This window comes from Salminus brasiliensis, chromosome 1 (genome assembly GCF_030463535.1).
Source record: "Salminus brasiliensis chromosome 1, fSalBra1.hap2, whole genome shotgun sequence".
Classification (NCBI taxonomy): Eukaryota; Metazoa; Chordata; class Actinopteri; order Characiformes; family Bryconidae; genus Salminus; species Salminus brasiliensis.
Window position 1 is genome coordinate 8,289,782 of NC_132878.1, and position 24,271 is coordinate 8,314,052.

Sequence of the window (24,271 nt, forward strand, 5' to 3'; positions counted from 1 at the left end):
AAACCACTGGGCTGATCAGTTATTTATCTCAGTGTTACTGAGCTCTGCTAAAGTCTGAGTAGACTGATAAATCACTGTGCTGATCAGTTATTTATCTCAGTGTTACTGAGCTCTACTAAAGCCTGAGTAGACTGATAAACCACTGGGCTGATCAGTTATTTATCTCAGTGTTACTGAGCTCTACTAAAGCCTGAGTAGACTGATAAATCACTGTGCTGATCAGTTATTTATCTGTGTTACTGAGCTCTGCTAAAGCCTAAGTAGACTGATAAATCACTGTGCTGATCAGTTACTTATCTCAGTGTTACTGAGCTCTACTAAAGCCTGAGTAGACTGATAAATCACTGGGCCGATCAGTTATTTATCTCAGTGTTACTGAGCTCTACTAAAGCCTGAGTAGACTGATAAATCACTGGGCTGATCAGTTATTAATCTCAGTGTTACTGAGCTCTACTAAAGCCTGAGTAGACTGATAAATCACTGTGCTGATCAGTTATTTATCTCAGTGTTACTGAGCTCTACTAAAGCCTGAGTAGACTGATAAATCACTGTGCTGATCAGTTATTTATCTCAGTGTTACTGAGCTCTACTAAAGCCTGAGTAGACTGATAAATCACTGTGCTGATCAGTTACTTATCTCAGTGTTACTGAGCTAAAACTAGTAACATCGAGGAACAGTGTGCACGCTAGAATCTAGACTCTATCTAGTGCTATTGCAATTTTCTTGAAATTAAAGCCATTCTAGCAGGATGGTCCAGACCACCACAGATTACCAGTTGTGTTGCTAATTCAACTCAAACGGAGGCCCAAATTACCATCACTGAGTGTCCAGGCGCGCACGGTGGGGCAGGCCTGGCCTGCTGCCCTGCTGCCCAGCCCAACCCTGCACTGGTACTTGTTTCTGGGCTGCAGATTTTTCAGCTCTGCGCTGGTGGAGTTAGCCAGCAGCTGGAGGCTCCATGCACTGGCTAAGTCATCTCCCTGCTGACATGTCACCTCATAGAACCAGTCATCTTTACCCAGAGCTGTGCTGGGGGTGGGATCCCAGGACAACAACAGGGAGGTCTGACTCAGAGGAGTCAGTTTGACCCCCAGCGGGAAAGGCAAATCTATGGGAAAAGAAGGAGAGACATGCCGACACTGCTTAATTGTTTGGAATCAGACCAATATAAAGATGTTGTTCACTTGGTCTTCCTATAGGCATGTCTTAAAATGACCTTTTAGAAGACATTATATAACATATATTTCATTATGTAATAAACATATCTTAATTATATGTGAGAATTTGTTCGTACAAAGTTGTAAAATATCAATGATAACAGTATAAAACCTACAAAAAACTACAAAAATGGTCAGTTTTCAGCATTGTATGATGTGTTAAACTGAGAGTGCTGTAATGCTAGGTATATATATATATATATATATATATATATACAGTCATGCCCGAAAGTATTCATACCCCTGGCAAAGTTTGACTTAAATTTACTTTTATTTAACCAGAAATTATATTTTTGCCTGGAAATGACACAGGCATCTCCCAGGAGATAACACGATGATGTACAAGAGGCATCATTGTGGGAAAAAATATTTCTCAGCTTTTATACACATTTGAACAAAAAGTGGCATGTCCAAAATTATTCATACCCTTCTCAATAATTAATAGAAAAGCCTTTATTGGCTATTACAGCAATCAAACGCTTCCTGTAATTGCTGACCAGCTTTTTGCATGTCTCCACTGGTATTTTTGCCCATTCATCTTTAGTGATGAGCTCCAACTCTTTGAGGTTCGAGGGTCTCCTTGCCATCACCCTGATCTTTAGCTCCCTCCACAGATTCTCAATTGGATTCAAGTCAGGACTCTGGCTGGGCCACTGCAAAACATTAATGTTTTTGTCTGCTAACCATTTCTTCACCACTTTGGCTGTGTGTTTTGGGTCGTTGTCGTGCTGAAATGTCCACCGGTTCCCAAGGCCAAGTTTCTCTGCAGACTGCCTGATGTTGTTGTTGAGAATCTTGATGTATTGCTCTTTTTTCATGGTGCCATTTACTGCGATCAAGTTCCCTGGTCCATTGGCTGAAAAACACCCCCAAAACATTAGGTTCCCACCACCATGTTTGACAGTGGGGATGGTGTTCTTAGGGTTGAAGGCTTCTCCTTTTTTACGCCAAATGGTGCACACATCATTGTGGCCAAACAATTCAATTTTTGTTTCATCTGACCATAAAACAGAACACCAGAAGTCTTCTTCTTTGTCCAGATGAGCATTTGCAAAGGTCAAGCGGGCTTTTGTGTGCCTTTTCTGGAGAAGTGGTGTCCTCCTTGGCCTGCGTCCGTGGAACCCAGCAGTGTGCAGTGTCAGTTGAACTGTCTGCCTTGAGATGTCGCCACCAGCAGAGTCCAGATTCACCAGGATGGCCTTGGTGGTGATCCTTGGCAGGTCCTTAGTGAGCTCCTTTGTCTTAGCCATGACTGTCCACAAACCAACTGCAGAGAGCTGCTGTTTTTCTCCTGTTGAGTTGATTAAAACAGCTGTTCCCAATGAATCAGGGTAATTAGGATGCTTTAAAACAGCTTGGACTATTTGGAATGGTATAGAACTTTGGATTTTCCCATATACTGTGACAGTTTTCAAAGGGTATGAATAATTTTGGACATGCCACTTTTTGTTCAAATGTGTATAAAAGCTGAGAAATACTTTTTCCCACAATGATGCCTCTTGTACATCATCGTGTTATCTCCTGGGAGATGCCTGTGTCGTTTCAAGGCAAAAATATAACTTCTGGTTAAATAAAAGTAAATTTAAGTCAAACTTTGCCAGGGGTATGAATACTTTCGGGCATGACTGTATATATATATATATATATGCATGTGTGTGTGTGTGTATTACCAAGCATCTGTGTAAAGAAGCTAGCCTCTGGTCCCGGGTAGCCAGTCCCTCCAGGCCCACCTCGACTTAGCTGCACAAATGCGGTGTACTCAGTCATGGGGGACAGATTATCCAGCTTCACCTGAGAACCACTCACTGACCACACACACACAATACAAAAAACAATTATACAATGAGTGTGTTCCTCTGTATGTGGACCCACTGTCAAGCAAAAACCTTGTATTTTGATTTTCACTTTTTGACATAATGTGAATCTGCGATGTGTTCTGTACAGCGCATCAGAATTTCACAATGAACAGACCAATAGAAATGCTCCAGTTTTTTTTACATTGACTTCCTTTGAAAGTTAAGAAGGCCTTTTCCTTCTCCTGTACAGTTACCATTTTGGGCATCCGGTCAAATGGTTTGTGGCCGTATCGTATTGTAGTGAATGCAGTCTGAAGTAGGCTAATGCTGCATCTGCCCAAACATCCATATGTCTGCTCTTACCATTTTGTGAAGGAAAAACCAACACCACAACATCCTCACCTTGAAAAATGGTGTTTGTGAGGTTGTGAGGTAAGACGTTAGCCTAAGCACTAACCTACCTAAGAGTCTCACAAGCACCCGACGCATCATAACAGAGCCATTTCTCTAGGAAAGGATGTTATGGTGTTGGTCTCCCCTCCATAAAATGGTGAGAGCAGACATTGTAAATGTAGTGCCTGCAACCACAGACGCAGGTGATCTTCCCTGTTAACACTAGTCGGCAGATAATTCTGCGTTGTGTTGCTAACACTGTTGTTTCCAAGTGAATATCTCCCTAAATCCGTCCAGTTATTGTCACGCCCTGTAATGGAGCACATTACACTACTGAGTTTGTACTTTCATTAGTGCTGTGGTTGTAATCTAGACCAACGGATCTGCTGTAGTATCAGAAGTTTTAGACAAAATAAACAAAAATGGCCACCCCCGTTGTTTAATGGAAAATAAGGTGGATATAGGGTTTAGTTTCCTAAGCTACCTCTGAACCCTAACCTCTATAACCTTCATATTATAAGGAGAAACATGTAACTTTGGTAAATCTAATTAAACAAATAAATATCAACCCAGCAACCAGTATAACAACAACCTAGCCAACCCTTCATATCAACCAATTTACATACAATAGTAATCACTTAGCAACATTATATCAACTAATTTAGATACCATAGTAATCACTTAGCAACACCATACAAATCCCCTGGGATGCAACTGGGATAGCAGCCACTCAGGAACACCACAGAAACCACCTGGAACACTATAACAACCAACTAGAAACAACATTGCAACCACTTAGCAACCACCAATTTAGTCAAGTCAAGTCAAGTCAAGTCAAATTTATTTGTATAGCGCTTTTTACAACTGTTGTCGTCACAAAGCAGCTTTACATAATTAGTACTTAATAAAGGACAGAGACAGAGAAGAAAGAAGAAATAACACGAAAGATCAAAGACCCCCGTGAGCAGCCAACAGCAACAGTGGCAAGGAAAAACTCCCTCAGAGCTGGAGGAAGAAATCTTGGGAGGAACCAAGACTCACAAGGGGGACCTGACCCGTCCTCTATTAACTATTTAAACATTAATGATAAAAATTACCAAAGCAGATACAACAGAATTTACATATTATAGTGATTATTTAACAACACCATATCAACCTTTAATGTTCGTACATTAAATAAATTAATGTACAAGCATACATAGTTACAGCATATGGCCGACCAGTCTAATCCCAGTTTCTATGTTGAGGTCAGCCCCTTCACTTGTACTGTCTTTCTCTAAATCTCATTCAGTGCAGCACACAGATCCGACCTTCCTTCAGTTATGTCTACGGCTGACAAATCCCTCTAGAACACAATGTAGAAAAACATTAGAAATATGCCAAACAAGCAGCCAGTCAGTGAGTGAAGGAAATCATTCTGGGACTAATTATGTCTTTTTCCTCTCTCAGACACAAAAGGGCCTTTCCGGATGAGTGACATCATTTGCATTGTTCTGCGTAGCCATAATTTGTTTTGGATTTGTGAGCGATCAGAATTGCGTTGAGCTCATCAGATAGATTATTTTTATCGTTGTTTTGAATCCAGCGCACAATGGAAATCAAATGTAATCTGCTAGCATTTGCCAAATGAAAGGAATTAACCTTTGACCTTTGACACAAAATGTTCTAGTGAGGGAGTGGCAGACGGTGCAAAAGGTGGGGAGTGTTTTATTTTTTACACAGTGGAAGAACAACTGCTACAGAAAACCTGTGTTTCAGCAGATCAGCAGGTTCGCTGTTGCTTTGCTAGCGTGCACATGGTTTACATTACACAGTCATTCACAGGGTTTATTACTTATTAGTGACATAATTAATTAGTGGTAATTAATTGCCTTTCAGAATGGATTAATAATGGAGTTTTGGCACCGCACATTTTAGCCAAAAGTTTGTGGACACAGCTCTATTAGCCACACGTATTTGCATTTCATAATTTAGCCAAATGTTTTGGACACCAACTCTAATACTTACAGACAAAAGTTTTAGCATTAAACATGTGAACAACCTAGCAACCAGTATAACAACAACCTAGCCACCCTTTAGCAATTCCATATCAACCAATTTACATACAATAGTAATCACTTCACTAGAAACAACCATTGCAACCAATTAGCAACCACCAATTTACATATTACAGCGATTATTTAGCAACACCATATCAACCACTTAAGATACCAAAGTAATCACTTGTACCACTAGTAAAGCAAGCACTTACCGGAACACCACAGAAACCACCTGGGATATCATCACAACCAAACAGAAACAACATAGCAACGAATTACCAATACCAAGCAACCACCTGGCAACATCCTTCCAAGTAATCGCTTAGCAACACCGTACAAATCCCCTGGGACACCACTGGGATAGCAATAGCTCAGGAAAACCACAGAAAACACCTGGGATCCTATAACAACCAACTAGAAACACCATAGCAACCACTTAGCAACACCTAGCAACCACTTGGCAACATCCTTCCAACCACCTACCAACAAAACAGCAAACACCAAGCAACCACCTGGCAACATCCTTCTGACCACCTAGCAAAATCCACTGTAGCCACTGTAGCAACAACCTGTAGCACCACTGTAGCAACAACCTAGCAACCCTTTAGCAACACAATATCAACCAATTTACATACCATAGTAATCACTCAGCAACATCATAGCAACTAATTCAGATACCAAAGTAATCTCTAAGCAGCTTCATACAAATCCTCTGGGATACCACTGGGATAGCAACCGCTCAGGAAAACCACAGAAACCACCTGGGATACTATAACAACCAACTAGAAACACCATTGCAACCACTTAGAAACACCATAGCAAACACCTAGCAACCACCTAGCACCGTCCTTCCAACCACCTAGCAACACCATAGAAAACACCTAGCAACTACCTGGCAACATCCTTCTAACCACCTAACAAAACTAAAGCAACCACCTGGCAACACCTTAGCAACCTCCCCAGACCCCTCCAGTTCTTTACCATTTTCCTTTGGCCTGGCTTTAATCTTTACAGTGTATAAAATACAGCAGTGTTCTCTAAGTCCTAATAAACACATCAAACAGTCGGAAGAGTGCGGCTACCTTCCACTGTTTCCCATTCTGATGAATTAGCCTGTTTGTAGGCCACCTTCACTGAGGTGACAGGTCCATCTCCGGTGTATGGATCTTTGTTGACCAGCACTACCAGATGGTGTGGCCCACTGCTGTTCAGTGAAGGGGGATTCTGCGGCTGTGGAGGAACTGCAATAAGAAAATAAGACACCCTTAAACCTTGTGAATGGTACCGCCTGTAGGATTGGATAGATCAGCTTATGGATCATAGATCAGAAAGAACATGTGAAATCCGGCCTCACCTTTAACATTAACAGAAAATCCACTCTCTACTTGGTTGCCGGTGGTCTTCACCTGGCAGACCCAACGGCCACTGTCAGTCCAGGTAATCCTGTCCACTCGGAATAGAGAGGTGGTCCGGGTGCCTACTGTCTCTGTCTCCACAGCCTGGTTCAGAAGAAACAACAAAAGACAACATATGTCAAATCTCAAAAAGATTAGTCTGTATTAAATCTATCAAAGGACATCAGAGCATCTTCTACATAAACTGTACGTCCTAAAGCCTCCACAGAAAAGCACTGACGGTGGAATTAGATGATCTATGGAACTGTGCTCTTTGGAATTATACAGTATAATTGGGATGAGTTGGAGAGAGAGTGGAGAAAGCCATTGAAATATTGAATCTTTGGAAATATTTTGAGTAATGACACTCCATTGTGGGTCGACCTGTGGGTTGGGTTGGAATGGTGAAGCTCCACTAAATAAAATTTGGGATGAATTGGCAGGATAAAGCTCTCCGAGCACCTTTGAGTTGGAGTGCTAAAGCTCTTCTGAAAATCAGTGGATTGTGCTGAAGCAATAAAGGTAATCTAAGGATCTTTAGGGTGGGCTGCAGTGATGGAGCTCTTCTAAACACATTGGATGAACTGCAGTGATTAAGCTGTTCTGATCACCTTTGGGATGAGTTGGAAGAATGCAACTCTTCCAAACAGCTTTGGGTTGAGTTGAAGAGATTTGAGTAGGTTGGATGAATAATGCTCTTTTGGGATGAGTTGGAGTGATGACACTGAACAAATCTGGGATAAGTTGACATTATCAAGCTCTCCTAAACACATTGGGATGAGTTGGAGCGATAAAGGTCTTCTGAACATATTTGGGTTGAGTTGGAGTGAATAAGCTCCACTGAATAACGTTGGGATGAGTTGTAGAACTAAAGTCTTTCTGAACATCTTGGGATGGGATGGAGGACAGAAGCTCTTCTGAGACCCTTTGGGATGAGTAGGAGTGCTAAAGCTCTGCTGAAAATCAGCAGATTGTGCTAAAGCAAGGTAATCTATGCTGAAGAAGGTAATCTAAGAATCTTTAGGGTGAGCTGGAGTGATGGAGCTCTTCTAAACACTTTGGATGAACTGCAGTGATTAAGCTGTTCTGATCACCTTTGGGATGAGTTGGAAGAATGAAACTTTTCCAAACACCTTTGGGTTGAGTTGAAGATATTTGAGTAGGTTGGATGGATGAAGCTCTTCTGAGCACTTTTGAGTTGAGTTGGAGTTAAGAAGCTTAACTGAACAACTCTGGGATGAGTTGACATGGGATGACTAAGCTCTCCTGAACAACGTTTGAATGTGTTGTAGAGATAAAGGATAAATTAGTAAGTGTAATGAAGCTCCTCTGAACACCTTTGGTGTGATTTAGAGGGATCAAACTCTTCAGAGCACCTTTGGGATGAGTTGGAGTGCTTAAGCTCTTCTGAAAACCAGTGGATTGTGTTAAAGCAATAAAGGTAATCTAAGAAGATCTAGGGGCTGGAGTGATGGAGCTCTTCTAAACTCTTTGGATGAACTGCAGTGAATAAACTCTAATAAACACAGAGAGATAAAGGTCTTCTGAACACATTCGGGTTGAGTTGGAGTGAAGAAACTCTACTGAACAACTTTGGGGTGCGTTGGAATGATTAAGGACTTATGAACACATTTGGAATGAATTTGAGATCTAAGGCCCTGAGCATCTCTGGGATACATTGGAGTAATAAACCTCCTCTGAACACCTTTGGTGTGATTTAGAGTGAAAACCCCTCGGGTTAGTTGGAGTGATGATGTTCCACTGAACACCTTTGGGATAAGTTAGAGAGCTGTTTAAGATGCAGGCATACAGTACAACATCAATGCTGACCACAAATGTAGGGCAAACACCCTATTCAGTTATCCACACTCAGGTTAGGCCTGCACTTGAACATCAAAGGATTTCCATGGGTAAATCACCATAGGCATTGTAATCCAGTCTTTGAAAGCCTATTCCATGTATAGGAAACTGGGGGATACTGAGTAGGCCTGTGTCATAACTCTAGTCTGTTTGGAATTAAAATCTAAACTCTGGGGCCCCGAGTGGTGATCTGAGGATCACAGGTTCGTATCCCGGTCATGCTGCTCATCGAATCCCAGTCATCGGCAGCTGAGGCCCTGAAAGTTATTTACAATTAGCCTTGCTGGATGGTGCTCTCCCCCCACATCACATAGCTGTGGTGCTGGGTCAGTCACTGGCAGGCTTCAGGCTGGAGCGCTGGTGCCGGGTATGTGGAGCTTAAACTCTGATACCTTGCTGCTGATAAATGTGCTGCCGCCTCACAATAAAGAAGACAACTTACGTATAAAATGGTCTTGTCTGGTTTGAGCAGTAGAATTTCTCCATGTAAGGGCGCAGGCTCGCCGCAGGCAGTGCAATTTACAGTGTAGGCCGCTCCAGAGTTCAGCTCTGTATCCTTCAGAGTGCTCAGAAAGAATGGAGCTTTGTCTGGAAAGAGGAGATAAGCTCATTCATGTTCATTGAAAACAATACAGGAATACATTCCAGCTTTAACGTTCGTTTCTATGGTTGTGGTTTTACCTTCTTTCTCACAGCGGGAGCCGTGCCTTCCAGGACACACACATCCTCTGAAACGGTCGCAGCTTCCAATCTTATCGCACTCACACTTCAGCTTGCAGCCAGCGCCGTAAAAGCCAGGTGGACATGCTGGAGTGAAGGAGGTTAGAAATGATAAATAAGTATAAATATTCATCAGTGAATGTTTAGGTAACTCTCAGCCCTCAATTAAAGGTGTAATGTCAAGCAAGCCTGTGAACAGAGGTCAGTTTTACCCTCGCTGCAGTTCAGGCCAGTCCACCCGGAGGCGCAGGAGCAGCCGTAAGGGTCTCTGAGGCAGAAGACTAGGTTGCGGCACTGACCATCCATGCAGCGCTCCTTACAGCTCTTCCCGAAGCGACCCTCGCCACACACTGCATGTACACACAAATAAGAATCATGTACTTAGCTTAAAGGTGCTTAAGGGGCTTTTCTACATGGCTCTTTGCAGATCTGAGGCCTCTAAGGCTAAGTGGGACCCGTCAGTTTATCAGGACACTATATAGGGCAGCTAACTGACTCTGCGCCATGGTCTGGGGACTTTTTTTTGGTCTAATGTCTAAGCATCAACCATAACAAGCAACAGGTGAGCAGTGTGTTCTTGAAGGTGATAAATCAAGGAAAAATAGACAAGCATATGAATCTGAGACCCTTTTACAAGAACTAAACTTAGATGTATAGTTGACTGTGTCAGAACTTCTCCAAAACACCAGGCAGGTCTAATGGGGTGTCCCTAGTATGCAGTGGTCAGTACTGACCAAAAGTGCTCCAAAGAAGGGCCCAACAGGGTCATGGCCCAACAGGGTCATGGGTACCCAAGGCTTGTTGATGCTAATAGAGGTCCCACCACACAAGGCACAGGTTTTTAAGGATCTGCTGCTAACGTCTTGGTGCCAGATATCACAGGACACCGCCAGAAAGATATTAAGCATTGGTTTTAATGATGTGGCTAGTCTGTGAATTACGGTCAGTGGAGCATCAGCGTGATTCTGAAGCTGCTGTTTTAAGGTTAAACTGCAACATAATGTTGCTTTAAGGTTCACACTGAACTAGGTGAAGGCCTACATCAAAGGGTTGTGTAAAATATATGTGATGATTAGTGCAATACCTGTGTCACAAGTGGGTCCCTTGAAGCCTGGTGGGCAGATACACTCTCCTGTCTGGTCATCACACACTCCTCCATTACTGCAGGCTGGACAAGTCTTAGTGCAGTTGGGTCCCCACATGCCAGGCCCGCAGTCTGACATTAAAAAGAAACATCATAGCTTATCATCATGCATAGCCATATATACACATCCAGTTTTACAAGAATCCAAAAGATACCTTTTAAGCTACTAAATACAGAAGCCAGCATGGAGACCACCAAACTTGACACTACACATCTCCCAAGTACTCTTTAAAGAGGTGGGCCTTCAGTTTGGAAGATTTAGCCGTTCGGACACCCAGGGGAAGTTCATCCCACCACTTCGGTGCAGGACAGAAAAAAAGCCTGGATGCTTCTTTTCAGTGGATCTTAAAGAATGGCGGGTCAAGCCAAGCCGTACTGGAAGCCTTAGAGGCTCCTAGTGCTGATCAGCTTTTGACCATTGCCATCAAGAATGGAGGGGCTGGTCCATTCTTGGCTTTGTAGGCCAGAACACAGCAGAGGAGTTACATGACTAAACAAATGTCTGGGGAGCAGAGAGGGTTAAGGGCCTCGGTCAACGGCCCAACAGTGGCAACTTGTTGAGCCCAGGTATTGAACCCACTGAGCCACCACTGCCCACTGGCTTACAGTTCAGTGTAATAATACAATACCTCAGCAACAGCTTGAGTAAAAATAAGTCTATGGATTAAAAAAAGTCTATCATTTAAAGGTTTGGAACTTGTCCAAATATAGTTTGAAATATTATAAACCAAAAAATCCAATTGTCCAATTTTATGTTCCACTAAATATGTCGGTACCATTTGTTGGAACTATCTTCTATAAAGAACCATGTTTGCAATGAAGATGTGTAAGTGTGAAGAACTCTGAAAGCTCCAAAGAACTTTCACTTGACATAAAGCTTCTTCACCAACTTAAAGGTTCTTCGCATCGCTTAGGGACCAATTGAAGCACCTGTATTTTTTAGAGTATATCATTGGATGGTGTTGTAAGCACTATAGAAAGAGAACGATGCACTGTATGTATAAAGCATAAGCTGAATCACTGACCCCTCACTATTAGGCGGGTGATGGCGGAGGTGGACGGGCCTTCTGAGATGTAGCGGATGGTGTAGAGTCCAGCATGTGAGGCTCTGATGTTGCTGATGAGGTACGGTACTGAGTCCATGATGTCTTCCTTGGGCACGGAGTGCTCGAACGACGGGTCTCTGTTTACCCCATTCCTGAGTGTTTGCAGTGCTGTTTCAACCACAGGAAAGAAACAATTTGCTAGCTATTAGCCTCAAGCAGCCTAATATGATGCTATATAATAAAGCGAAGTCTCAGTGTATACACCATTTCCACGTAATATATATGTGTAACACCTTTGACCTTCTAGGCTCAACCAACAAATGTGTTCTGTGGGGGAAGTGTGGTAGGTTGGACAACCTTTACAGAACCTGGTAAAAACACTCCAGTGAACACAATGTTTGATTGCATTTGTGAGCATGGTCCAGCCTGGGTACCTACAAGCTTTGTAGATGACCGCGTCCTCCTGGGCCACCTTCCTCCTTGTGTATGACATGATGACATTATCTCCAATACTGGCTGTCACAGTAAGCACCTTCGGGAGGAACGCAGCTGAAAGATAAGAGGACAGATGTTGAATTGAGTAATTCAGTAGGGCCTTTTAACTTGCCAAGGCCAAGTTCTGCTAACTTCCGCATAGTGATCATGATGGACTACAGCTAGCAGCTTCTCTGTGCTCACATATAAAGGGTTTATTTGATAGCACTCATTGGATTGACCAATTCACAGTACAATGGGAAGACGTTTGTTGCAGATCTGAGAAGGCTGATGATCCACCCAGTGTTGCATAGTTCCTCCTTGACGTAGCTCTACATCAGCTTACATAAAATGCAAGCTTTACCATGGTTAGGGTGCATCACCCCACACACTGCCATCAACACCGACACCGTCCGCATCCAATCCACCATGATGTCAGAATTTCAGAAACACTTGTTTATTTTCAGTCACTCCCTGTACGCGCCCATGTAAAATTACCGTAATTACCCTAATACTGCAGACTGTGTATTCTCTGTGGGACTGCATGCACTGTTAAAAGTACAAGATCCTAAAAGAACTTAAGATCTTATGAGCTAAACATTGCTAAAAGAGGTTCCTCCACAGTTTCAAACTGAAGAACCTCCAAAGGTTCCTCAAGGATCTTATACTTTTAACAGTGTAGAAATACAAGTATCATTACACCCCTAAAAGTAAAATATGCCAAGTGCTTCGATTTAGGGTTCTAAGGCAGTATTTCTCATCCCTGGTACTGGAGGCCCACTGCCCTGCCCTTTTTACTCTTTACTGCTCCCAACACACCTGATCCAACTAATCAAAGCAGGACAGGCACTAAAATGTGCAGGGCAATGAGCCTCAAGAAACAGGGTTGAGATACACTGTTCTAAAGGGCTTACTAATGCTGCGTTCACATGCAGCATTACGGTAAACAGTAGAATAGAGTTCCCAACTTGGAATATGACATGAACACCCAACACATGAGTTAATTTCCCAAAAGTTGAGTTGACCTTTAACCTTTCTACTTGCTGTACAACAATGCTATTTATAGTTCTATCCATAGCAAATCGGCTACTCTGTTAGTGCAGTGAGAGCTATTAGCGTTACATTAGCCACCATTTTTCATGTCGCACCGTGCTCGTAATTCCGACGTCACGAGTGGGAGGTAGGATCTTCCGACTACCAAACGTGTCAACGTTATGGTCCGTGGTAACTGATGGTACTACACAGAGGCAGCAGCTTCAGATGGTTTGCTCATTGGAGTAGGGAAAAAAGAACAACGTGAAAAATAACGCAAAGGAAGAAACGAACGCTGTGATTTCCATCTAGCCAAGAATGACAAAGCAAACAAATGCCTGTTCCAGGAAGTGGGGACCTATTGAAGTTGAACATTTCATTCACCCCCTCACTGTGTTTATGTTTTATTAGGTGACACAGGGAGCTAAAAACAACACTGACTCCACCGGCCGTTCATTGTGTCAGGAATAATCCCGCAGTCTGAACGAGGCAACGTGAAAACAGAATACTGCACAGAAATCAGCGTTTCCAGTTCAGAGTGCACGGGGCCACTGCTATAGGCTATTTATTTTTCCATGCTATTTTTTGTTTTCCATGCGTCCCCCTCTCGGCGCATTCCTGTTAGATTGAAAATTCTTTGTTTTCTTTTTAAGCATCACACGGAAATGTCTAACACTGCTTATCTCTCTACAGGACAATGCTAATGGGGTCTACAGACACAGATGAAGAGTTCGATGAAGAGTATCCTCAGTTTTGGAGTGACTGAAATCACCTGGATCTGAATCACTGTGGTGACACCAGAGCTACTGCTCCAGGAGGGCTGGTGTCGCCACAGTGATTCAGTTCTAGGTGATGCCAGTCACTCCGAAACTGAGGCTACTTCAGAAATACACTGAAGAAAATAAGGCTGAATGAACTTCAGCTACGTTTGCCATACATTTTAGTCAAATGCAGGCCGCATATATAGACTAGTATGAACAAGAGTTCCTTGAGGAACCTTTGGAGGTTCTTCCATTTGAAACTGTGAAAGTGCTTTGAGGACTTTAGGGTTCCTTGAAGGTTCTTCTATTAAATGTATTACCAAAGAATGGCCCAACAGTTTGTACAGACGTCCCTGTAGTTACACAGAGGGGTTAATAACCAGTGTGTCCTCTTCTCTGCCCCAGCCTCGATTATCTGAGCCCACTATTATTCTTACATTTTATTTTTTTAACAATTTGACCACTGATCATGACTTAGGAGCTCTCGGTGCTCCTATCCTAACTAAAGCTCTAATCTTGGCTAAACTGCCAGGGGTATTTACCTTCATTCAGCATTTTGTAGGTGTAGACCTTGCTGCTGCCTGAGTTTTTGGTTTGGCAGAAGAAAGCTCCGAACACGTCATGGCGCGTCCTCCAAGTGACCTTGGCGGCGAAGCGGTGTGTTTTGTCCATCGTGGGGGTTAGAATCTCTTGCTGGGGCAGCGGGAACTCCCGGCCCAGGCTGAGCGAAGAGGCGCTGGGCGACGTCCAGTCGCTGCTTACACATTGCAGAGAAGCATCTGCTGAGGACACCACTGGATCAGGGTTTATCAGGGTGATGTCTGAGATGTCCAGAGCGCTGCCTATAACACAGATACACACAGTCAATGAGGACAAATACAACCACACAAACAACATCAGCAATTGAACGTAGAATAAGAATTGTAGGTATGCATCTTTATTAACCTTTAATAACACCTTTATAGCCTTTATTAACCTGTAAGCTTCAGTGAGGTCAGGATGTTGGTTGGTCACCAGCCTACCTCATCCCAAATTCCCCAACTCATCCACAAAGTATTAGATAGAGCACCATCCGTCATTCCAGAGAACACAGTCAGCTCCACTGCTCCACAGCTCAATGCTGGAGGGCTTTATACCCCTCTAGTCCACACCTGGCATTAGGCAGCTTGGTGCCAATAGGCTCATGTTTATCTGTTCCAGAGAGTCCTATTTTATTGGCAGTACTTCTCTACAGGGACTATATAAGCAGTGTGTGTGCATTTGCACATCTGTGTCAGCAATGGGTCCAGTCTAAAGCAGCTGAATAGATTCATTAGATATGAATAGATGCTCTATACTGTATTTTGGACTTTATAGACTTTAACTGTCGTTCTCCTTAGAGTATGAACACACACAAAAAGTGCAGTCAGTGTGCCGATAAAATCTGTAAAACAAGCATGGCAATAAAATAAACACACATGTGAAAAGAATCGGCTAATAAATCTGCTAATAAAAGAAGTCCAGACATATTATAAGCCAGTTGAAAAGTATGCCAGTAAAAGACGCATGCAAATATAATAAATACAAAATACAATATTAGAGTGCTTGAAAAAAATACACAGCTGTGCTAGCATAATACGTACACCAATTATAGGAAAAAGGCAGCAATAAAAGAAGCTATTTTGTCAATAAAACGAGTACAGAAGCATAAGATGACATTAATCAATGACATAAATCAGCTAATACAGGAAGTCAGAGATCAACAGTGCCAACAGTGGCAGCTTAGCAGAACCTGGGAACTGAACCCACAACCTTGTGATCAAGAACCGCACCAGTAACCACGAGCGGTGGTAGGTGTGGCGCAACAGACAAGGCACACCATGTGGAAGACCAGGGTTCGATTCCTGGTCTGGGTGACTGTGCTGCGCTACACTAATAAGAGTCCTTGGGCAAGACTCCTAACACTACACTGGCTCACCTCTGTGATATGAATAACCATGGATACGTAAATAATTACACCAGTGCAATAAATCCAGGAGCTCTGACAACCAAACCAGCGCGCCAAAAAAATACATACAGCAGTTATAATTACAAGGTAACAGTAATTACACTGACGAATAAACCCTTTTCTGTCAATTGGACAGATGGAACCTCGGGTCATCTCACACTGAGCCACATGCGCCACGTCAGTGCCGACTCTGATCGATCAGCCAAAAAAACTCCCTGTACACTCTACTATCAGAATCCACACACTCCATACTGAGGTTCAGAAAACGGCATGGCTGCCAACGCCATCCAAAACAAGAAGGAAAACCTGCTGATTAGGGAGTACTCCAGTACACTGCTCACACAGGAAACACATTCTCCCCATATCAGACTTCAGAATCATGGATGATGTTTTATTTCGGTTTGGATGTTGTTAGGTTGGGAGCGAACACCCGGTTCAAAATAGCTTTGTTTACTCAGATGTGCCGTACGGACCAGGGCTCCACTCCAGCTTGGGACACTCAAACAGCAAATGGTTGTAGAAACATTTGCATTGAGGCCTAAAGACCACCAAGAGGTATTCACAGATATCCCACCCTGCCAAAAAAAAAACTAATTTTTGTATACTGTATAGATTAACAATATAAGAGTGATTCTTTAACCCCTAAAAAGTCTATGTCTGTTACTAAAGAATAGCCTCACCAGTTAATACACCTCAGTGTGTAATAAGGCGTTCTGCATTAAGGGTTAATTAAGATTGAAACATTTTTACACATAAAATTTGCAATAATTTTGTTTTGATTATGGCAAGACAATGTTCTTCAAATGAAAGACTTAAAGATGGATCATATGAAGCTTATATAGAATTTAAATATTTTATATTTACTCGTCGGTTTTGTGTTGATGATAACATGTTGCGGTGATGACAATTTTCCAAAATGCCCTTGTTTCATGAAAAAAAAAAACCTAGGTCATGGATTTTCTAACACTACTCAACAGCCAGCATTAGATGCACTTTAACCCCTTAATGTACAGGGCGGGCCATTTATATGGATCAACCTAAATAAAATAGGAATGGTTGGTGATATTTGAACACATTTTATAAGTGGTCAGAAACTTGTAAATAACTCATGAAAGAATAAACGTTACATTAAAACCAAGCACACCATTGTTTTTCTCGTGAAATTCTCCATAAGTTGATGTGTCACATGACCCTCTTCCCATTGAAAAACTAAAGTTGGATCCAAAATGACCGACTTCAAAATGGCCACCATGGTCACCACCCATCTTAAAAAGTTTTCCCCGTCCCACATACTAATGTGCCACAAAAAGGAAGTTAATATCACCAACCATTCCCATTTTATTTAGGTTTATCCATATAAATGGCCCACCCTGTAGAAGGGCTTATTACACACCAAGGTGTATTACTCAGTACGTACCGGGACCTCTGCACAAACTGGTGGGGTTTTTGTTCGGTAACAGAGGTTTGCAATAAAATGTTCGTCCCGCTTACAGGCAATAAAGGGGTTAAGGGGCTAAACACGTATAAATAATGTGAAGATTTCATTTGTAACAGTATAGATTGTAATGACACTGAGAAAACCTACTCCATGATCAGGAGGAACACAATAATGAAACTACGTTACACTTTTCCAGACATCATAATCTTCTGCATTGACAGGTTTGAGTCTGTGTTTTTTCATTTCTTTAGATGCCAAAAAGTAGAAAGAGAGAAATAATACAAATAAAGAAATCAATTAATTAATTCTAGCATAACAAATACCTTTTATATTTATTACATGCAAATTATAATAAATATCTCCTCTTCTACTTACAAACAACATTATAAACATGGTGTGGATTTAAGATTTAGAATCTGTACTTTCAATAAAATGTATTTGCTTAGTTTAAAGAGCTACAGGTGAAAATGAATTAGTACAAAACTGTTAATAAGACTTAAATAAGGAAAAGCCATTAGCAAACTTTTATATCACAGCATTGCCTGATTTAATTATAAGCATATAGTGGTATTTCACATTTGTGCACCTACAAAGTCCTATTTTCTATAGTATCAGCTTTTCTCCATCTGTTCACCACAAGTCCCAAATAAGTCCCCTCACTCTTCTATCAGGGCTGCCATGTGCTCCCCCTGTCAGTCTGTGTTTCCATCCACATAAGGTAATTCCACCTCAGCAAAGAGCTTCAGTGCCACAAAACTGCAGCAGTTCTAAGTTTGACAGATGTTTTGGCAGTGCAGTGTAAAGAAGGCCCTACAATGTTAAACTGCACGTTCCCTGGCACGGCTGAATTCACCACGAATCATGAAAAATTAGCAAAAGGCAAAATAACAGGGTGGTAAAAAGGCTTGTTAAATAACATCTGAGCGCTTTATGCCTCGTCCATTCATCACAGAACAACCTAAACTACCCAATTACTCAATATTTAACACTCAAGCTGCATTTTCTGGCTCCTTTAACTGAAAGGCCTTCATCAAAGTGAGGTAACAGATGCCTGCAGATAACCGGAACTCATCCAGGGGTGTTCAGTTACTTAACAAATGACTTCACACTTTGCTGGAGAGCAGCCCCTGCAATTAATTATAGGCCCTGTCTTCAGATATCTCCTTTAGGAAATGTGGTTTGGACTTGATTTCAGCAGAGCTCCAGAGCCACGTAAATTCTTCATACCTCAAAGATAAACAAACTGTTTTTGCAGTTTTATTCTACAGAGCATTTCTCTGAACTGTGTGAGTATCACAAGATCCACAAAACGACGAAGGCCAAAGTTTTTCAGGTTACAGTTGATGCTGAGGACATTAATACAAATGGATAAAACATATAAAATAATATATTCTGTGTTTTAAGTTATAAAAACAGACAATGTGACTTTTAATGACTTTTTAATGAATCTAATAACAATTTTTTTACACATTTTCAATAAACAGAGAGGCCAAAGTAGCAAAGTTCTGATGTTTAAAACATGATAATTTTTTACTGCATTTCTGTTGGTAGTGCAATACATATTATATATAAAACATAGGGCATTTTGCAGGGCCTTAGAATGGTCCAATAGTTCCACAGAACGGACAAAAAAAGTCCAAAGCCTTTCAGATTTAGACTTTCAGAGCTATAACTGGCATTTTTCTATTATTGATTTCTTGATTATTGATTCGAATACGAATACGAATACAAATAAAGAAATCAATTAATTAATTCATTAATTCTAGCATAACAAATACCTTTTATTACATGCAGATTATAATTAATATCTCTCGTTTAAAGAGCTACAAGTGAAAATGAATTAGTACAAAAAGGAAAAGCTATTAGCAAACTTTTATATCACAGCATTGCCTGATTTAATTATAAGCATATAGTGGTATTTCACATTTGTGCACCTACAAAGTCCTATTTTCTATAGTATCAGCTTTTCTCCATCTGTTCACCACAAGTCCCAAATAAGAGTCAACAAATTAAATTACTGCTCCCCCAACTTATACTGTAGAGATGAACAATATAAGGGTCTCTCTTTAACCCCTGTGGTCGAAAGTGTTATTACACACTTCTACTACTAGAGAAAAGCCTGTCCCTGTAGTTACTGAGTAATACACCTTAGTGTGTAAAAAGCCTTGGAGTGTTAAGGGGTTAATTGGGGCTCTTTTTTATGATTTAAAATTTATATATATAAAAAAAACATTTTGCTTTTTTTGCTTTAATTATGAATTTTGCTTTAATTATGAAAAGACTTATGTTGACATGCTTTAAAGTAAAGACTTGATGAATGATAAGATGGAGCTTATATAGAATTTAAAACTGGAAAAAATGTGAATGGTTAAACATGTTAATTAATTATACTGTACTTCCTAGAGCTGGGCAATATTATGATATTTTATCGTATCATGAGAAATTCTGTTATCATGATAGACAGTATGCTTTGGAAGCATATGGAGGAGACTGTTAGTGCTTAATAAACACTGATCAGCTGCTGATACCTTCATTACTAACAGTGTAATTAGACTGGTTTAATTAGATGAAGAGCAGCGGATGATGAGTAAAAATCACTGGATTCAGTACAGGAGAGGATCTGAATAGTAGTTTATAAGAATCTGTTGCTACTGATGTGTTTAGTCTGTGATTAACGTGTATCTTTAAATATATATCTTTATATCTTTAAATAAGTATCTTTAAAAAATAAAGACTTTAAAGTCTTTAAATATCGTGATACAGTATTTGTCCCATATCGCTCAGCTCTAATACTTCCTACTTTAAAAGCTGTGATTTGTAGCTGAATATGAAAATATGACTTATTGTACTTTTAATCAGTTAGCACAGTCAGTCTCGGAACAGCTTCGGAAAGTGATTAGTGTAAGAGCACAAAAGGGGAAACCTCACCCAGCTATTGTTGTGGCAGGAATAGTCCAGAGCAAAAAGATCTATACAAGGGTGTGGGGCTTTAACTTGGGAGTGGCGCCCCATGGAGACGCAGAGACACACACACACACACACACACACACACAAAAATCAAAGAAAGCAGTGCTTCAATTTTAGGAAGCTATCAATTCTTATGCTTGACATTATTTATCCATACACCAGCGAACAATAGATGATTAGCATGTCAGAGCGTCCCTCTGACTCCTGATTGTCCCTGAAGATTCTCAGACTTCCTTAAAGCTCTAACAGCTCTAAGCAGCTACAGCCTCAGCTTTAGGTTTGTTTTACCTGGTAAGGTTTTGTAATTTAAGTGGTTACTTAAGAGATTCACAATCCAGTATGAATCTGCAGGGTGTTTTGGATTTACAATTTCTATAATTATTGTGGAGTCTTTTTAATCCAGTATGAATCTGCAGTGTGTTTAGTTTACAGTCTGATATTAAGAAATGTGGAGTGATCATAATGCAGTATGAATCTGCAGTGTGTTTAGTTTACAGTCTGATATTCATAAATGTGGAGTGATTTTAATCCAGTATGAATCTGCAGTGTGTTTAGTTTACAGTCTGATATTAATAAATGTGGAGTGATTTTAATCCAGTATGAATCTGCAGTGTGTTTAGTTTTATACAGTTTTATACTGTTTCAGTATATTTTTGTTATATATATATATATATATATATATATATATATATATATATATATATATGTTTACAGTAATATTTGCAAAGCATTATAATCCAGTATGAATTTGCAATGTATGTATTTTTTACAGCCTGAATAATAATTGCCGAGTGATCATAATGCAGTATGAATCTGCAGTGTGTTTAGTTTACAGTCTGATATTAATAAATGTGGAGTGATTTTAATCCAGTATGAATCTGCAGTGAGTGATTTTATTCCAGTATGAATCTGCAGTGTGTTTAGTTTACAGTCTGATATTAAGAAATGTGGAGTGATTTTAATCCAGTATGAATCTGCAGTGTGTTATGACAGTTTTCATATCTGTCATAGTTAGGCAACAAATATTCATACAGCCTAACTGCTGAGTCCAGTTGTTTTCTGTTTAGGAGATGAACCACAACGGTTCTTTAGGGCCTTTTAGGGGTTCGGCAGAAGTTACGAAACTGAGACAACAGGCCGAGGCAGATAAACAGCACAGCGCGACAGCCTGAGCAGCCCTCATTTTTTGGCCTCAGCTGTCTGTGAGTTTCTTAAGTAAAGATCTGTGCAGATCGTCTCACACATGCAGCTGTCAGAAACAGATGTTTGGGTGGCTGTGATAAGCATTCCAGAGGTTACGCATTATCTGAGAGGAGTTACAGCTGGATTCCTGCCAAGTATAATGAGTGGAAATAGTGTCTATAAAGATAACAACAGTCCAGGTCATGCTAATGCTAATCAGATAGCATAATGATGATGGATGCAAGAATCAAATAGTGCCTACACTCCAAAAGAGACCATGAAAATACACTATATTAATTATTAAACTATACAATGACCGGCCACTTTAGTGGAAACACCATTCCGGCCTTTAGTTAAAGACTGGAACTTTAGGGTACGTGTTTCTAATAAAGGGAACAATGAATGTATAGAGGATCTATCAGGTAGGTCCCTGAAGCCAAACTCTAATGGATGTAAGTTCATTCAAACAGCCATCAGTCCTGATTCTCCTTGATCTCCTTGAACCACAAGAACCCTGATGCTGGCCTACAAAGCCAAGAATGGACCAGTTTGTCTGGACCTGATGACAATGCTCAAAAGCTGATCTGTACCATAAGACCTTTAAGCTCTGAGTAGAGCTCCGCTTGGAAGACAAGCATCTAGATTTATTTGTCAACAAACTTCCCTTGATATTCAGTGCAATGTACAATGTCTACATAGTTACTGACTATTAAAGATTATGCTTCTAGGCGTCCTTACTGACCTTTTCATATATATATATATACATATACATATAAGACCTGTGGAGCTCAAAAGGTGGCTCAAAGTACAAAGGTTTAGTATCTGAAAATATGGCCAGTGTGTACAGATTTCATTCTCATACAGGACAGGATGGTTATTCTGGTTTAAAGTAATGAAAAAACATGAAAGACCATTAAAATAATAATATCTGACAGCATTTGACAGCTCCTCAAGTTTGCACAATTTTCCTCACGTCCAGGGCTAGAATAATATCAGCCGTCCACATGTGGTCAGGCTCAGTCTCTGTGTGGAGAACAGTCAAGCCTCAGCCGCCACGAGCCATATTTCAATCCTTACAGCTAGCACGCTCGGAAAATCCTCAGTCAAACTTATCTTGACAAGAAAAAATGACAGGCATTTCCCATCCCACCCTCAAGCTCCGCATTTGCAGAGTAATAGGTGTATAAGGGCCGTGAATGAGCCAGTGCACCCTAAATAAGATCAGGGTTAATTGGGGTGGGCAAAGTGTATGAGTTCTTGGTCTCAATCCAAATCTCCCAGCAGCATCCAAACGAACCTGTCAGAATGAAGGATGGAGCTTTTTCCTTATCTTTGGTTGCAAGTGGTAAAGCGCTGGGTTGCTATTATTGTTGCTGGGGTGATCAGTTGAGGAGTTTCTTGGTTGTTTTCTCTGAACACAAGAGGCACTAACCCCGCACCCATCCACAGTTCAGCCTATGGAGGCCGCACTGGGCAGGGGCTGGCTGTCTAACGTCTGTTAGCCATGAAAAACAGCAGGCTATTTGTTACGCTGCAAACTTATGCTGGAACGGTTTCCCCATTGTTTCATAAGGTGGACTGCAATGGAACTTTGGGTGGTGTAGAGGGACTCCCGGTGTGGATTACAGCCCTTCACTCTGATGATATACACCGTGCCTGGATTCACAATGGGCTGTGTAGAACGTTCTAGAAAAACAGCTCCCCAAGTTGGGCCAAATCAGCGGTTCCCAGCCCATTCCCTATGAAATGATCTGAGATGATTTCTGTATGCACAAAATGCACCTGACTCCACTTATTCAGCCCAACAAGAGAGCGACAAGAGCTGCCAAGTATAATGAATGGAAATAGTGTCTATAAAGATAACAACAGTCCAGGTCATGCTAATGCTAATCAGATAGCATAATGATGATGGATGTAAGAATCAAAGAGTGCCTATACTCCAAAAGAGACCATGAAAATACACTATATTAATTATTAAACTATACAATGACCGGACACTTTACTGGAAACACCATTCCGGCCTTCAGTTAAAGACTAGAACTTAAGGGTATAAGATAAGTACTTTATTAGTCCCGCAGTGGGGAAATTCTCAATTCTCAATTCTCTCTATATGTTTCTAATAAAGGATTAGAACCTCTAAACAATGGATGTATAGAGGATCTATAAGGTAGGTCCCTGAAGCCAAACTCTTGATTCTCCTTGTTCTCCTTGAACCACAAGAACCCTGATACTGGCCTACAAAGCCAAGAATGGACCAGCTTGTCTAGACCTGATGGCAATGCTCAAAAGCTAAAAGTAAAAGAGTAAAGAGTAAGGCTTGGCTTGACCCGCCATCCCTTAGAAAAACAGCTCCCCATGAGATGATCTGAGATGATTTCTGTACGCACAAAACGCACCTGACTCCACTTATTCAGCCCAATAAGAGGGCGTCAAAAGCTAAACCAGGTGCTGAGCCTAACGGGAAAAGCATTTGAAGTCAAAAGAATGATGTAAAATGAACACTGTGTGTCTTAAGAAACCATAAAGTAGTGGTTATTGAGCTTGATTTACTAAAAGGCTGAAGCTGAGTTCTCTGAATTTCTCACAGCCGTAGATGGTCTGAAGAGACGCTTTTATGCTCTGAAGGCTTTGTAGAAGCTAAAAGGTCAGTGTATTAGCTCAATATAGTCAGAACATATGCTAGCAGAGAGGTACAGTGGCACAGTATAGATTTTCTTATGCTAATATCAGTAAATCTGCAGGGGTCCTCAATCCTGGTCCTGGCGATCTACCACCCTGCAGAGTTTAGCTTTAAGGGACATCTGATTATTAGAGCCAGGT

General features: G+C 41.1%; 1 protein-coding gene across 1 annotated transcript in view; it reads right to left on the reverse strand.

Annotated features, from left to right (window-relative positions):
- tek (TEK tyrosine kinase, endothelial) overlaps positions 1–24,271 on the reverse strand; it is a 39,190-nt gene that overhangs the window by 7,497 nt on the left and 7,422 nt on the right. Inside the window, exons 2-12 of the mRNA XM_072697142.1 lie at positions 14,420–14,719; positions 12,049–12,159; positions 11,590–11,778; positions 10,505–10,636; positions 9,633–9,770; positions 9,382–9,507; positions 9,143–9,288; positions 6,801–6,945; positions 6,529–6,687; positions 2,889–3,023; positions 816–1,109 (exon numbers count right to left, since the gene is read on the reverse strand). Coding sequence (XP_072553243.1) covers positions 816–1,109; positions 2,889–3,023; positions 6,529–6,687; positions 6,801–6,945; positions 9,143–9,288; positions 9,382–9,507; positions 9,633–9,770; positions 10,505–10,636; positions 11,590–11,778; positions 12,049–12,159; positions 14,420–14,719 — 1,875 coding nt within the window. The remainder of the gene's footprint in view (positions 1–815; positions 1,110–2,888; positions 3,024–6,528; positions 6,688–6,800; positions 6,946–9,142; positions 9,289–9,381; positions 9,508–9,632; positions 9,771–10,504; positions 10,637–11,589; positions 11,779–12,048; positions 12,160–14,419; positions 14,720–24,271) is intronic.